The 17,559-nt window shown below is 40.7% G+C and overlaps 2 protein-coding genes across 3 annotated transcripts; both read right to left on the reverse strand.

The window, feature by feature from the left end:
• Positions 1–1,384: 1,384 nt before the first annotated feature.
• Positions 1,385–6,612, reverse strand: LOC146620854 (uncharacterized). Of its 2 annotated transcripts, none has more exons than XM_085367908.1 (6): positions 6,518–6,612; positions 4,764–4,834; positions 2,698–4,663; positions 2,241–2,399; positions 2,106–2,159; positions 1,385–1,676 (listed from the first exon to the last, which is right to left on the reverse strand). In XM_085367908.1, exons 3-6 carry the CDS (start codon positions 4,358–4,360, stop codon positions 1,429–1,431), a joined length of 2,124 nt encoding a protein of 707 aa, XP_085224034.1. In that variant the 5' UTR covers positions 4,361–4,663; positions 4,764–4,834; positions 6,518–6,612; the 3' UTR covers positions 1,385–1,428. The 2 variants fall into 2 exon arrangements, with proteins under 2 accessions (XP_085224034.1, XP_085224033.1); XM_085367907.1 differs by having other exon boundaries at positions 2,106–2,162.
• Positions 6,613–14,207: 7,595 nt separating this feature from the next.
• Positions 14,208–17,345, reverse strand: LOC146620855 (histone-lysine N-methyltransferase set-1-like). The gene is made up of 4 exons (XM_085367909.1): positions 16,215–17,345; positions 15,969–16,131; positions 15,658–15,850; positions 14,208–14,336 (listed from the first exon to the last, which is right to left on the reverse strand). Exons 1-4 carry the CDS (start codon positions 16,315–16,317, stop codon positions 14,208–14,210), a joined length of 588 nt encoding a protein of 195 aa, XP_085224035.1. The 5' UTR covers positions 16,318–17,345.
• Between the last annotated feature and the right edge of the window lie 214 nt (positions 17,346–17,559).

The raw sequence follows: 17,559 nt of genomic DNA on the forward strand, positions 1-17,559 counted from the left end.
TCCAAAACTGTGGAACGAGCTTCCTTTAGAGATTAGACAGGCCAGTTCTTTATCTGTTTTTAACTCACTCTTTACCCTGGCCTTTGACACCACGTGAGATGTTGGTTTTTTATTTTTTATTTTAGTTGTTTTTAGGTGATTCGATGCTGTTTTATCTTGTTTTTGTTTTAATATAGGGCTGTTTTAATTTTATGTTTTATGTGTTTTATTCTATTTTATTCTTATTTATGTGTTTTATTCTATTGTTTTAACTTATTTTCTGTACAGCACTTTGTTCCTGTGCTGGGTATTTTAAAGTGCTTTATAAATAAAATTGGATTGGATTGGATTCCTCTCTGGCACCCTATCAAGTTATCCCTTTAAAAAAGCGTGTTAAAGACTGATTTAACATATGTGAACAGAGATTCATGAATCTGCAAAGAACCGTAGAATTGTAAATATGAATATTTTATCATTTACAATACTGATAATATCCATTTTTTTTTTTTTTCCAAATCTGCAGTGCTCCAAGGTTTTTGGAAATTGGGTGTAACAATATGGGTTAGTGATAGAAGTAACTTTTAAGTTTAAACTGCAGATGTCTATTATTAAAAGATACCTCCGTTATAAAGCTTTCAAATGTATTAAAATGTTCATATATTTTTGTATCACATGCCATTACATCCTGTCACACACACACACACACACACACACACACACATACGGGTCTATGTGGTATGGCGGGACTATACTACGTCAATCCGCCCGGTGGTGGTTTAAGTGGACTACCCTTTTGAAAGGACTTAGAGCCAAGGGAGCGAGGTTAAAGTGTTCGAAAAAATCTGAAAAAAATTTGGGTCACTTCAGACCTCATACACTCCCTATAGAAGTCTAGATACACTGATACACACCAACCAGACTCTATTGTGTTTTCTGGAGACATTGTCCACTTGACAACAATGTGTTTTATGAGGTCCAAAAAAAACAATATTGGGTCTTTAAAGGGACAATGATGTAATATGTAAATAGCTCATCATTACCATGAATACACATCTGACAGGACACAGGATTACTGGAACATCATTTTATTAGTGTTCTTGGATCTGAACATTAATTTTAACCATAAATAAAAAAAGAAATCTATGGACAAAAATGCCCACGCTTCCCACAGAAATATAAAAATATAGAAAACAGAAAAATTAAAAACATTTAAAATGAATTTTAATAGTTTAAAGGTAAATATTAAGGGGAGAAAATATGCATTTATAATTTTTTATTTTAAATATAACCCGTCAAAAAAAACCCTAAATAAATTAAATGTAAAAATTATGAAATACAAACTACTTCTGTATTTAACAAGAACTTTTTTTTCTTTAAACAGAACATCAGTGTTAACAACAATTGGCAATCTGACCAAGATGTAAAACCACAGCTCTCTAAACAGTTATTTTAGTTCATTTTTTTCTGCCTTTTTGCAGTTAATCCTCTGTTTCTTACAAAATCTCTTATGTTTTGAACTGTTCTTCCTGCCAACACCGGATCTTCTACCAATTTGCAATGACTGCATTCATTTTTGGTGGCTAGTTTCCCTTCGTTTATGTGGTCTTTAAAATGCCTCATCACTGCAGCAACCTCAGCCTTGGACCACATGTTTTTGGGAGCTCTTCGGGAATTGTGGGATTGAGCAGCATTTTTCTCTGGAAGATATATAAAGTAGTAGTAGTTAAAACAAACAAAAAACCAAACAAAAAAAACAAAAAACATTTGGTGGTTAAAAGAATGGATGCTACCCTGTACTAACTTCTGAAATGTGTTGCTACCATCAATATCAAAACGAGCTAAAATTCTCTTTGAAAATTTATCAAATTTCTAAAATGAGACATTTAGTGTTCCGCTGTGAATAAAAGACTGAATAAAAAGTTGAATAAAAGTCTCTTGATGCATGCTCAATCATCCAGGTAAGTAAATCCCAAAACGTTGATTCTGTTAATCTGGACGTAGCGTTTTCAGTGGGAGAAACATTTTGTCACTCATCCAAGTGACTTTTTGCCACCACTCTGCAGTTTGCCATATGTTGCAAAGTGATGAAACAATAATAAGCTTAGAGAACCAACTGCACCCCTTACCTTCAGAGGGAGCAGCAGTCTCACTTGCTGCAGGCATTGTGAGTGGTCCTTCATCTGCTGATTACACAATTTGATTAAGTTTTAATATTTGTAACAAACATTTTATCCACAGAAACCAAGCTAGTGGTAACTTACCACAATCTACAGTGTCTTGGAGCTGCGCTGTGTTTGTGGAATCAGCTACTGCATGTACAGGCTCACTGGTGCCACACGCCAACATTGTGAGTGCTGTGTCATCATCATCTGATTCACTCTCACTGTCCTTTGTTTCAGCATCACTTAATGCAATTTCATCTGAGAAATTGTGGGAAAACCCCCCCAAAAAACCAAACACAAACCCCCCAAAAACCTCACATTAACAACGAGATATGACAAAATACAGAACAAATACTGGAAATTATAGTACATAGTTTTACTATTTAAGGCCACCACTCTGCAGTTTGCCAAATGTTGCAAAGTGATGAAACAATAGACTTCAAGAACCTTAAATCATGGACATTTAACAGAATGGTCTGTGCTTTTAGGTTTTAATTCTGTTGATAAAGCATAATATTCAACTACTGCCCTAATATTTGCTCCTTTCAATACAAACCTTCTATTTTGATCTCATCCAGTGATTTCCCCTGGATCTGGGAAAGTTGTCCTTTTTCCAGTGTTAAAAGCAGTTTGGAAATCTTGGCCAGCTGTGTTGTGGGAACTGGTAATCTGTAGAATTCGCGGTGAACGCGGATATCATGACCCAGGAAATCTGCAACCTGATCAAGTTCGTTGTTTTTCAAATTAAGGACTTGTGAGAGTGTGGCAACATGTTTTCTGAGCTGTGTCGATCTTAGATACTCAGGCTGCTTTGCTCCACACTGGTGTGCATGAACACGCAAGGAGTCCATTCCTCTGTAATGACTCATTGATCGGGGTCTTGCAAAGAGGTAGATATTAGTGGCACAAATACCACAGTCAGGCCTCCTACTAACCAGTAGTGACAGAGCATCCAGCATGCTTGGTGTTAGCAGAACTGGAACATTTCTGTCCCTTTTTCCCATTATTTCTATTCTACAGAAATAGTTACAGAGTCTCTGTTCCATTTCTGAGAGCCCCATGGCAACATCTGTGTGGAGTGCTGTTTTGTCTCTTTCAAGAAAACTTTTGAGGCGCATCTTTGAAACCTCTCCAGAACGTCTTCGGTTGAACACAATGATTTGTGAGAGTGTAACTTGTGCAAGTTGGGCATAATTCTGAGCTGTGGCTTCGTTCTCCAAGCTGCAAAAGGCACTTTCTGCAGATTTTTGAAGGTAGTGATGGAGAATCCGAACATCTTCTGTAAAGGGCAATGTTGATGGCTTGTTAAACTTTGCCTCACTCAATGTGTTCAAGGCACGGTGAGACACCATCTCAGACCATTTGGAGACATACAACTTCTTGAACGCATCAGTGGACTTGATTAGGGCTTCATCCTCTGTCATGAGGGCACGACAATGGATAATGTCAGACATTTTATGCAGTGTATGTCCCAGTTTCAGCGCAAGGCTTGGAGTTTTGTATGACAGTGTCTCTTCATCAAAACCTGAAACTTTCTTTACTGCTTGCACAACTCTCTGGAAATTAGCAGGCTTAATAGCTTCTTCCATGTTATGCACTGAGAATTCTGTGCGCAGACACAACAACAAACGTCCCGCTTCACGAAGCTTCTGTCGTATATAATCATACTTTGTAGGGTCTTGTCCATGTTTATTGTAGAGGGACTGGGCAAACTGAATAACAGTAAAGTCATTTCGCACAGCTGAGGCAATCTCATCTTGTTTCATAACAGCAAGAACCTTCCAGACTCCACTTGACACCTGCGGATAACACTGAGACTCCAGAGTTAAAGCCAGGCCGAGTACTTTGGTTCTTCCAGGTTCTTTATCCGTGTCATCTTTTGGTTTGTTAGGACATCTGCGGACATGTCTCCAAAGATCCTTGCGAACATACATCCCTTGACAATAAAAGCAATGAGCAAACTTTCCCTCTACTGCTTTAATCTTGGGTCTTCTCTTCACTTTCAGTGGTCCCACTCCACCATGCAAAACTGCAGCATTATGCTTAAAATTTCCCTTATTTCTCAATTTCTCTAACAGACTTTTACGCTCGTTTGAGTCTCTAGGCAGGGAAAATGCATGCACAACATCAGGAGCCGTTTTGTGCGTTTTCAGGTGGCGGGAAATTTTAGCTTGTGGTTTGCCACAAAAATAGCAGTAATTTCTTTTACTTAAAGTCATTTTTTCTGATTCAGTTTCGCAAAGCTCACTTTTATCTTGTGGCTTGTCCTTTGTCAAGTTGTGGATTAAATTCGTTGAATCTGATTGTTCATGCGCTTTGGAGATGTCATCTTGGCATAGCAGACCTTTTGATGTGCTTGGCAATAATGAGATGTCTTCATCTGAATCTTCATCATATGACTCTGAATCTGGCACATATTCTTCTTCTGATATGCTGTGGTTGCCATCATCATCGCTTGATATTTGATCCAGAACTGAATGTGGCAATCCATCCTCCCCTGAATATTCAGAAATTTCTTCTTTCTGGAATGTAAGAACAAAAGTTTTTTTAATTGATCAATACTTTAGACAGGTAAAAAATAAACTGAAAAAAAGTCAAGCCAAATATGAATGGGATACACACCTGTGTTGACTGGTGGCAATTCTGATTTGCCAATTTTGCAAGGCAAGATTTGTGCCAGACCCCTAAACAAACTGAAACACATTTTGATAGACTTAATTTAGCTTTGCAGTTCTATTTAAGTGAAGTAGTTTTTTGTCAAAGCATTGCAGTAATGTCAAATGCTGAAAAAAAAAACAAAAAAAAAAAACTGTTCACATTAAGGATATTTTAATGACTACACATACACTGCTAATCCCCCCCCCCCCCAAAAAAGGACATCCCAGATGTGAATGAAGGAATTATTCTTATTAAATACTTTGTTCTTTAGGTAGTTGAGTGGCATGAAAGTGTGTAGTTGAATGTGTGTGGCCTCCAGATGCCTGTACGACTTCCCTACAATGCCTGGGCATGCTCGGGATGAGGTGGCGGATGGTCTCCTGAAGGATCTCCTCCAAGACCTGGACTAAAGCATCTGCCAACCCCTGGACAGTTTGTGGTGGATGGAGTGAGACATGATGTCCCAGATGTGCTCAATTGGATTCAGGTCTGGGGAACAGGCGGGCCAGTCCATAGCATCAATGCCTTTGTCATGGAGGAACTGCTGACATACTCCAGCCACATGAGGCCCAGTGTCGTCTCGCATTAGGTGGACCCCAGGGCCAAATGCACCAGCATGTGGTCTCACAAAGGGTCCGAGGACCTCATCTTGTTACCCAATGACAGTCAGGCTCTCTGGCAGGCACAGAAATGCCACCCCTCACCATTACTGACCCACTGCCAATATGATCATGCTGGAGGATGTTGCAGGCAGCAGAACATTCCCCACGGCATCTCCAGACTGTCACGTGCTCAGTTTGAACCTCCTTTCAGCTGTGAGGAGCATAGGGTGCCCGTGCTGAAGTTGCCAAACTTTGTGTTTTCTGGCAAATGCCAAACATCCTGCATGGTGTTGGACTGCAAGCTCAATCCCCACCTGTGGATGCTGGACCCTCAAGCCACCCTCATGAAGTCAGTTTCTGACCATTTGAGCAGACAGATGCACATTTGTGGCCTGTTTGAGGTCATTTTGCAGGGCTCCTCTTGTTCCTCCTTGCACAAAGGTGGAGGTAGCGGTCCTGCTGCTGGGTTGTTGCCCTCCTATGGCCTACTCCACATCCAGGTAGCACCTCCATGCTCTGGACACTACACTAACAGACACAGCAAACCTTCTTGCCACAGCTCACATTGATGTGCTACGCTAGATGAGCTGCACTACCTGAGCCCCTTGTGTGGGTTGTAGACTGTCTCATGCTACCACTAAAATGAAATCACCGCCAGCATTCAAAAGTGACCATAACATCAGCCAGAAAGCATAGGTGCTGAGAAGTGGTCTGTGGTCACCACCTGCAGAACCAGTCCTTTATTATGGTGAATTGACTATAATTTCCACTTGTTGTCTACTCTATTTGCAAAACAGCATGTGAAACTGGTTGTCAGTGTTACTTCCTAAGTGAACAGTTTGATTTCACAGAAGTGTGACTGACTTGGAGTAACATCGCATTGTTTAAGTGTTCCCTTTATTATTTTGAGCAGTTTATGTTATGGAATGGGGAATTGAGGACAAGTATACCATTTTTACAAGGTCCTGCACCAATGAGGTAATACTGCATTTCTTTAATTAGACGTGACCACCCATTAATTAAAAAGGGAGCAGTGTTCATTTCAGCACGTCTTAACTTGTTGAACTCTATTAATGCTTTTTACTATACACTGTACCTATTCACTAAATGTCTCACCTTTGCACTTAAAGCCAAGCCACTTGAGGGAGGAAACCGGTCCCACACACTGAATGCACTTGTCCAAAGATGATATTGTTGTGCACACCAGACGATGATTGTGACACTGTTAGCAAAATATTGCAACATTTATTTGTTTTGGACAGTTGGAAAGGTGTGTTTTCAATTCAGTTGCAGATATCAACTAATAAACTTCGTCCATGTAAATCACATCACACCCAGGTGACTGCCAAACACACACACACACACACACAGCATCCATAAAGAATGATGATAGATTAAATTATTAGTTCATTAAGTGGTACACTGGATTATATTTACCCTTTCAGGCTCTGGATGTTTCAGGTCCAGATCATTGTTTGGAAAGCTGTTTGGTTGCGGCTTTAGGCAGCTCACAGTCTTCTGAATCTGGCTGGTCTCAGTCTTCGTGTGTAACAGATAGAGAATGAAGACAAAAGAACAGTAATCTGACAGTTACTAAAAATGCATCACTCAAGAGGATGAATAGACCATTTCACTATCGGCAAATAGCGTAAGGTACACATCGTGCATGAGAAACATTCATTAAAATCTGTCCTAGGTCAATGTTACCTCTTCAAAATCTTGCACTGAAGAAGAATGCATGGCTTCTGAGCCTTGCTGAGGCATTTCTTCATCAAGATCCTGCAACAAAGAAAAGATGGCACAAAGATTAGACCAAGTGCTCTTCTTGCAACTGTACTGGGCAGGCCTGTGCTTCTGTCTTTAATTTGCATGTGTGTGTGTGTGTGTGTGTGTGGGGGGGGGGGGGCTTTTCACTCAAGAAATGTTTTCTTCTGAAAAAAATACTGGCTACAATAGTTAACAACTGATTCCTTTGCAATCATCCACCCTCTTCCACTTATCCTTATCAGGATTGTGGGGTAGCAGTTTTGGGGCCTATACCAGCTACCATAGGGCAGTACAACCTGGACAGATCACCAGTCTAACATGGAAGGACAAGCATTTGCATTCACACCAAAGGGCAGTTTTGAATCACCAGTTAACCTAACCCCATAAGCTACATCTTTGGACTGTGGGAAGAAGCCAGAGTACACAGCCAGAGAGAGCCCATGCACTAAAGCAGTAAAAAGTGCCTAAAACAAGTTAAGAAGTTGTATAGTACTATCTATCTTAATGTTCAAGCCTGAGTTTCAAAAAATTTCAACATAGAAACAAAGCACATGCAGTCAGTTCTGCATGCTGTAGGTCAAACTGTCAAGACATACGAGAAGACCCCTCCTAAAACCAGAGTGATGTCACCATGAAGCAAACTTTGACGGAGTCCCCCAATAACAGTGTGGTCCTCCTAAGTCACATTTGGGTGGTTAACACACACACACACACACACACTCAGATGTTATCCAGACTTGCACTTTGAAACAATGAAAAGGACCTACAAGCCACGGTCCATGTAAATCACATCACACCCAGGTGACTGCCAAACACACACACACACAGCATCCATAAAGAATGATGATAGATTAAATTATTAGTTCATTAAGTGGTACACTGGATTATATTTACCCTTTCAGGCTCTGGATGTTTCAGGTCCAGATCATTGTTTGGAAAGCTGTTTGGTTGCGGCTTTAGGCAGCTCACAGTCTTCTGAATCTGGCTGGTCTCCGTCTTCGTGTGTAACAGATAGAGAATGAAGACAAAAGAACAGTAATCTGACAGTTACTAAAAATGCATCACTCAAGAGGATGAATAGACCATTTCACTATCGGCAAATAGCGTAAGGTACACATCGTGCATGAGAAACATTCATTAAAATCTGTCCTAGGTCAATGTTACCTCTTCAAAATCTTGCACTGAAGAAGAATGCATGGCTTCTGAGCCTTGCTGAGGCATTTCTTCATCAAGATCCTGCAACAAAGAAAAGATGGCACAAAGATTAGACCAAGTGCTCTTCTTGCAACTGTACTGGGCAGGCCTGTGCTTCTGTCTTTAATTTGCATGTGTGCGTGTGTGTGTGTGGGGGGGGGGGGGGGGGGGGGGGGGGGGGGGGGGGCTTTTCACTCAAGAAATGTTTTCTTCTGAAAAAAATACTGGCTACAATAGTTAACAACTGATTCCTTTGCAATCATCCACCCTCTTCCACTTATCCTTATCAGGATTGTGGGGTAGCAGTTTTGGGGCCTATACCAGCTACCATAGGGCAGTACAACCTGGACAGATCACCAGTCTAACATGGAAGGACAAGCATTTGCATTCACACCAAAGGGCAGTTTTGAATCACCAGTTAACCTAACCCCATAAGCTACATCTTTGGACTGTGGGAAGAAGCCAGAGTACACAGCCAGAGAGAGCCCATGCACTAAAGCAGTAAAAAGTGCCTAAAACAAGTTAAGAAGTTGTATAGTACTATCTATCTTAATGTTCAAGCCTGAGTTTCAAAAAATTTCAACATAGAAACAAAGCACATGCAGTCAGTTCTGCATGCTGTAGGTCAAACTGTCAAGACATACGAGAAGACCCCTCCTAAAACCAGAGTGATGTCACCATGAAGCAAACTTTGACGGAGTCCCCCAATAACAGTGTGGTCCTCCTAAGTCACATTTGGGTGGTTAACACACACACACACACACACACTCAGATGTTATCCAGACTTGCACTTTGAAACAATGAAAAGGACCTACAAGCCACGGTCCATGTAAATCACATCACACCCAGGTGACTGCCAAACACACACACACACAGCATCCATAAAGAATGATGATAGATTAAATTATTAGTTCATTAAGTGGTACACTGGATTATATTTACCCTTTCAGGCTCTGGATGTTTCAGGTCCAGATCATTGTTTGGAAAGCTGTTTGGTTGCGGCTTTAGGCAGCTCACAGTCTTCTGAATCTGGCTGGTCTCAGTCTTCGTGTGTAACAGATAGAGAATGAAGACAAAAGAACAGTAATCTGACAGTTACTAAAAATGCATCACTCAAGAGGATGAATAGACCATTTCACTATCGGCAAATAGCGTAAGGTACACATCGTGCATGAGAAACATTCATTAAAATCTGTCCTAGGTCAATGTTACCTCTTCAAAATCTTGCACTGAAGAAGAATGCATGGCTTCTGAGCCTTGCTGAGGCATTTCTTCATCAAGATCCTGCAACAAAGAAAAGATGGCACAAAGATTAGACCAAGTGCTCTTCTTGCAACTGTACTGGGCAGGCCTGTGCTTCTGTTTTTAATTTGCATGTGTGTGTGTGTGTGTGTGGGGGGGGGGGGGGGGGGGGGGGGGGGGGGCTTTCCACTCAAGAAATGTTTTCTTCTGAAAAAAATACTGGCTACAATAATTAACAACTGATTCCTTTGCAATCATCCATCCTCTTCCACTTATCCTTATCAGGATTGTGGGGTAGCAGTTTTGGGGCCTATACCAGCTACCATAGGGCAGTACAACCTGGACAGATCACCAGTCTAACATGGAAGGACAAGCATTTGCATTCACACCAAAGGGCAGTTTTGAATCACCAGTTAACCTAACCCCATAAGCTACATCTTTGGACTGTGGGAAGAAGCCAGAGTACACAGCCAGAGAGAGCCCATGCACTAAAGCAGTAAAAAGTGCCTAAAAGAAGTTAAGAAGTTGTATAGTACTATCTATCTTAATGTTCAAGCCTGAGTTTCAAAAAATTTCAACATAGAAACAAAGCACATGCAGTCAGTTCTGCATGCTGTAGGTCAAACTGTCAAGACATACGAGAAGACCCCTCCTAAAACCAGAGTGATGTCACCATGAAGCAAACTTTGACGGAGTCCCCCAATAACAGTGTGGTCCTCCTAAGTCACATTTGGGTGGTTAACACACACACACACACACACACACACACTCAGATGTTATCCAGACTTGCACTTTGAAACAATGAAAAGGACCTACAAGCCACGGTCCATGTAAATCACATCACACCCAGGTGACTGCCAAACACACACACACACAGCATCCATAAAGAATGATGATAGATTAAATTATTAGTTCATTAAGTGGTACACTGGATTATATTTACCCTTTCAGGCTCTGGATGTTTCAGGTCCAGATCATTGTTTGGAAAGCTGTTTGGTTGCGGCTTTAGGCAGCTCACAGTCTTCTGAATCTGGCTGGTCTCAGTCTTCGTGTGTAACAGATAGAGAATGAAGACAAAAGAACAGTAATCTGACAGTTACTAAAAATGCATCACTCAAGAGGATGAATAGACCATTTCACTATCGGCAAATAGCGTAAGGTACACATCGTGCATGAGAAACATTCATTAAAATCTGTCCTAGGTCAATGTTACCTCTTCAAAATCTTGCACTGAAGAAGAATGCATGGCTTCTGAGCCTTGCTGAGGCATTTCTTCATCAAGATCCTGCAACAAAGAAAAGATGGCACAAAGATTAGACCAAGTGCTCTTCTTGCAACTGTACTGGGCAGGCCTGTGCTTCTGTTTTTAATTTGCATGTGTGTGTGGGGGGGGGCCTTTCCACTCAAGAAATGTTTTCTTCTGAAAAAAATACTGGCTACAATAGTTAACAACTGATTCCTTTGCAATCATCCATCCTCTTCCACTTATCCTTATCAGGATTGTGGGGTAGCAGTTTTGGGGCCTATACCAGCTACCATAGGGCAGTACAACCTGGACAGATCACCAGTCTAACATGGAAGGACAAGCATTTGCATTCACACCAAAGGGCAGTTTTGAATCACCAGTTAACCTAACCCCATAAGCTACATCTTTGGACTGTGGGAAGAAGCCAGAGTACACAGCCAGAGAGAGCCCATGCACTAAAGCAGTAAAAAGTGCCTAAAAGAAGTTAAGAAGTTGTATAGTACTATCTATCTTAATGTTCAAGCCTGAGTTTCAAAAAATTTCAACATAGAAACAAAGCACATGCAGTCAGTTCTGCATGCTGTAGGTCAAACTGTCAAGACATACGAGAAGACCCCTCCTAAAACCAGAGTGATGTCACCATGAAGCAAACTTTGACGGAGTCCCCCAATAACAGTGTGGTCCTCCTAAGTCACATTTGGGTGGTTAACACACACACACACACACACACACACACACACACACACACACACACACACACACTCAGATGTTATCCAGACTTGCACTTTGAAACAATGAAAAGGACCTACAAGCCACAGTCCATGTAAATCACATCACACCCAGGTGACTGCCAAACACACACACACAGCATCCATAAGGAATGATGATAGATTAAATTATTAGTTCATTAAGTGGTACACTGGATTATATTTACCCTTTCAGGCTCTGGATGTTTCAGGTCCAGATCATTGTTTGGAAAGCTGTTTGGTTGCGGCTTTAGGCAGCTCACAGTCTTCTGAATCTGGCTGGTCTCAGTCTTCGTGTGTAACAGATAGAGAATGAAGACAAAAGAACAGTAATCTGACAGTTACTAAAAATGCATCACTCAAGAGGATGAATAGACCATTTCACTATTGGCAAATAGCGTAAGGTACACATCGTGCATGAGAAACATTCATTAAAATCTGTCCTAGGTCAATGTTACCTCTTCAAAATCTTGCACTGAAGAAGAATGCATGGCTTCTGAGCCTTGCTGAGGCATTTCTTCATCAAGATCCTGCAACAAAGAAAAGATGGCACAAAGATTAGACCAAGTGCTCTTCTTGCAACTGTACTGGGCAGTCCTGTGCTTCTGTCTTTAATTTGCATGTGTGTGTGTGTGTGTGTGTGTGTGTGGGGGGGCTTTCCACTCAAGAAATGTTTTCTTCTGAAAAAAATACTGGCTACAATAATTAACAACTGATTCCTTTGCAATCATCCATCCTCTTCCACTTATCCTTATCAGGATTGTGGGGTAGCAGTTTTGGGGCCTATACCAGCTACCATAGGGCAGTACAACCTGGACAGATCACCAGTCTAACATGGAAGGACAAGCATTTGCATTCACACCAAAGGGCAGTTTTGAATCACCAGTTAACCTAACCCCATAAGCTACATCTTTGGACTGTGGGAAGAAGCCAGAGTACACAGCCAGAGAGAGCCCATGCACTACAGCAGTAAAAAGTGCCTAAAACAAGTTAAGAAGTTGTATAGTACTATCTATCTTAATGTTCAAGCCTGAGTTTCAAAAAATTTCAACATAGAAACAAAGCACATGCAGTCAGCTCTGCATGCTGTAGGTCAAACTGTCAAGACATACGAGAAGACCCCTCCTAAAACCAGAGTGATGTCACCATGAAGCAAACTTTGACGGAGTCCCCCAATAACAGTGTGGTCCTCCTAAGTCACATTTGGGTGGTTAACACACACACACACACACACACACACTCAGATGTTATCCAGACTTGCACTTTGAAACAATGAAAAGGACCTACAAGCCACGGTCCATGTAAATCACATCACACCCAGGTGACTGCCAAACACACACACACACAGCATCCATAAAGAATGATGATAGATTAAATTATTAGTTCATTAAGTGGTACACTGGATTATATTTACCCTTTCAGGCTCTGGATGTTTCAGGTCCAGATCATTGTTTGGAAAGCTGTTTGGTTGCGGCTTTAGGCAGCTCACAGTCTTCTGAATCTGGCTGGTCTCAGTCTTCGTGTGTAACAGATAGAGAATGAAGACAAAAGAACAGTAATCTGACAGTTACTAAAAATGCATCACTCAAGAGGATGAATAGACCATTTCACTATCGGCAAATAGCGTAAGGTACACATCGTGCATGAGAAACATTCATTAAAATCTGTCCTAGGTCAATGTTACCTCTTCAAAATCTTGCACTGAAGAAGAATGCATGGCTTCTGAGCCTTGCTGAGGCATTTCTTCATCAAGATCCTGCAACAAAGAAAAGATGGCACAAAGATTAGACCAAGTGCTCTTCTTGCAACTGTACTGGGCAGGCCTGTGCTTCTGTTTTTAATTTGCATGTGTGTGTGTGTGTGTGGGGGGGGGGGCTTTCCACTCAAGAAATGTTTTCTTCTGAAAAAAATACTGGCTACAATAGTTAACAACTGATTCCTTTGCAATCATCCATCCTCTTCCACTTATCCTTATCAGGATTGTGGGGTAGCAGTTTTGGGGCCTATACCAGCTACCATAGGGCAGTACAACCTGGACAGATCACCAGTCTAACATGGAAGGACAAGCATTTGCATTCACACCAAAGGGCAGTTTTGAATCACCAGTTAACCTAACCCCATAAGCTACATCTTTGGACTGTGGGAAGAAGCCAGAGTACACAGCCAGAGAGAGCCCATGCACTAAAGCAGTAAAAAGTGCCTAAAACAAGTTAAGAAGTTGTATAGTACTATCTATCTTAATGTTCAAGCCTGAGTTTCAAAAAATTTCAACATAGAAACAAAGCACATGCAGTCAGCTCTGCATGCTGTAGGTCAAACTGTCAAGACATACGAGAAGACCCCTCCTAAAACCAGAGTGATGTCACCATGAAGCAAACTTTGACGGAGTCCCCCAATAACAGTGTGGTCCTCCTAAGTCACATTTGGGTGGTTAACACACACACACACACACACACACACACACTCAGATGTTATCCAGACTTGCACTTTGAAACAATGAAAAGGACCTACAAGCCACGGTCCATGTAAATCACATCACACCCAGGTGACTGCCAAACACACACACACACAGCATCCATAAAGAATGATGATAGATTAAATTATTAGTTCATTAAGTGGTACACTGGATTATATTTACCCTTTCAGGCTCTGGATGTTTCAGGTCCAGATCATTGTTTGGAAAGCTGTTTGGTTGCGGCTTTAGGCAGCTCACAGTCTTCTGAATCTGGCTGGTCTCCGTCTTCGTGTGTAACAGATAGAAAATGAATATACAGTGCATTTTTGAAGAGGCTTTTGAAACATTAAATAAACTGTATGAGAAAGATAAGTTTCAAGCTATTGTCTTTAAAATATTCACTGTCATGTATAGAGAATTTAAGGCCCTATGATTAAGAGACAAATAGTCAGTGTGATTTCTTTATTTTTTAAGCCATTGCTAAAGGAGTAAAACAATCACCTGTAGCAGCAACGAACTGTCACTAGGGCCCATTTATCTTCAAGGGACAAAATTTAAAATGAATCTAACTAAAGAGGCTACACAGCAAAATCTCCAGTGTTAAATTAACACTAGAGAGTGTCTATATGGGTCCACACAACACTGTTGAGTGTTGAATTAACACTTTTGACAGTGTTATATGTTTAAAAGTAACCTAGTCAGTTTTGAAGATTAACAAAGACTAACACTGAGCAGTGCTGATTTTCTAACACTGGAATATTTCTAACATTTTGAGTTATTTTCCAGTGTTAGAAAATCAGCACTGCTCAGTGTTAGCCATTGTTAATCTTCAAAACTGACTAGGTTACTTTTAAACATATAACACTGTCAAAAGTGTTAATTTAACACTCAACAGTGTTGTATTTAACACTCAGAGGTGTGGACCCTTATAGACACTCTCCAGTGTTAATTTAACACTGGAGATTTTGCTGTGTAGAATCACATTAAACATCAATCACTGTTAAAATTTAGAAACCGAAAGCCATTTTTTATTTCTGCATACCTGCTGATATTTTTTTAGTGCTTTTAGAGGGCTTTGATGTGGCAGCCATCACAATTGCCTGTTTTCCATTAGTACCTACCCCTGTTTTTCCAGTAGGTTATAGTACCATGTAGTTTTTCAGTAACTACTGCACCAAGGTTCCAAGTGATCCAAAGTGATCAGAAAATTTGACATAGACTGAATGCCACCAGGTGGCTGGTCAATGGTGTCACTCGATAAGTTATGAGTGCGCCTCCTTCGTGAAAATCCAAGCCATCATTTTTGAAACTCTGAAATGTTTGAAATAGCGACCAAAATTAACAGCGTGATCCCTGAATTGAACACTAAAGTATAGACTGAGCAGCAGGCATTTTGTCACCTTGACGTCCATGCTTGCTGTGGCATTTATATCACTGGATGCTCGGCTGCATTGCTATAGTTACCCCAGGCACAGTAGGTGATACTCAATTTCAGTGAAAAACTAGATGCCCTAAGTCACGTTAAGCCAATTTGAGTAGGTACAAATGTAAAAATGGCTTAGGGTATGCAATTTATCAGTTCCAAAAAGTACAATTGTAGAAATACCTTGCATCTCCAGAGCCAATCCGAGTCACCATAATTATAGTCTATTTCTTCGCCTGGACTTATGTCTCTGCTTGCAAATAAGCATAGATGGGGCTTTCCATTGATATTTAATATTTTCATCTTAGCACTTGGACTGATGTGGTTGTCGTTGACAAGTCTGCCTAATGACCCATCTTCTTGAGATGCATCCACACTGTGGGGTTAGGCAAAAAAGTATTAGCTTAACTAGTTAGTTAGGAAGCTTTTTTTTTCATAAATCAAAAGCAATGTGTCATTTAATCTTAATCAAACTACACTGATATAATACGCACCACCAGAGTTTTCCATCAAACTTGAATTCAAACATGAACACCTTCAGGCTGTCATGATAAACTCTGTGTCTCCGCTCACATTCTTCTTTTGTTATGAGTTTACCTCTGTATTCCAAAAGAAAGTCTCCTTTTTGGAATGGAACAGTCGTGAAAATGCCCCGACCTGAATTGCAGAGGCATACCAAGTGAGTGACAAAAGACAAAGTGACAAACTCCAAATCTAATCCAAACTAAAGACCAACTTACCTTTGAAGGCATTTATGTAGTGGATATCAAGTCCCAGTTTGTCCCTTCCAGCAGAAACATGACAGACTGCATCCTCCCGTGGAGGAATGCGTCTCCTTCGCATGTTCTCCTGTACGATTGGCTGTATTACCAAAGCATATAAAGTATTACGATTATCGTCATCATTGTCATCATCATCAGTAGTAGCAGAACTAGCAGTAGTGTAGTTTACAGCATAAACACAGCTGACTTATTCATAGTGCTAATTTATGCCTTCTTTTAAAATGTTAAAGGCCTAGTACTCAAAATGGCGACATGTGACATTTCTGTAATGGCGACTGCAGAGAGTGATACAAGTACTGAGAAAGCTTAGGCATCAAAACTGTAAGAAGTTTTTTCTTCAGGCATATAAATAAATACACGACTAAATACACTTATACCCTTGCTTTTATTTTAGGGCTGTCAGCAGAATGGACAGACATTGGACAAACTGCCCGAAATTAGCTAACAGCGACATCAGGGATTTTGACTCAGACTGCGCTGGTTTAATTGTTAATCGCGTTAGTCGCGATGTCGGCATTAACACGTTTAAGCCACAATAATGCTTTAACACCGAGTAAATCCTAACACGGGTTAGCCCGCTTTATCGCGTTGACGCGGTTAGTCGTCAGCCCTATTTTATTTACTCAATGACAAACGCTGGGGCCGTTTTACTTCTTCAAAGACTCACTAACAGTCCATAAAGCATAAATTAAACCAGTTTAATATAGGCCTGTGCACCTATAATTTCATATAGTATTAAAGTCATGGTGCATTTTACATTAAAAAAGGCTTACCTTTGTGTTTTTAATCCGTCTTCGTATTGCCGTCGACATACACTTGTTAAAGGGCACGCGCGCGAAAGTTGTGGCGCCGTTTCCTGTAGGTACCGCCTATATATATAGCCTACCAATCACAATGACTTCCGGCCGTGTGTATTGAAAATGTGTATTAAATTGCAGTACCTACACACATCCACTCTAACTCGAAACGTCGCTGTGCAATACACTGGAATACACAAAAATCAGGTGAGGGGTATAGGTGGACTTTTAAGAAAATCAGAAAATCTTTTAATTATAGTTTAATAAATGAATTTACACTACAGTTTAAGCAAATACAGGTCAAAAGATAAATAATGACCTCATAAGAAGTAGAAAAAATTATTATTTAGACACTTAAAAATGCATTTACAAGTCATGTTTTAGGGGGACACATGAATACACAGCAAAAAGTCGAAATGTCCCCGGAGCCCAGGTACAGCGCAGGTCAAATGTCAATCCATACCACATAGACGCACTCACACACACACACACACACACACACACAC

This window comes from Diplotaxodon limnothrissa, linkage group LG12, assembly GCF_057381915.1.
Source record: "Diplotaxodon limnothrissa isolate DT_005_m linkage group LG12, D_limnothrissa_male_GT1.1, whole genome shotgun sequence".
In the NCBI taxonomy this organism is placed as follows: Eukaryota; Metazoa; Chordata; class Actinopteri; order Cichliformes; family Cichlidae; genus Diplotaxodon; species Diplotaxodon limnothrissa.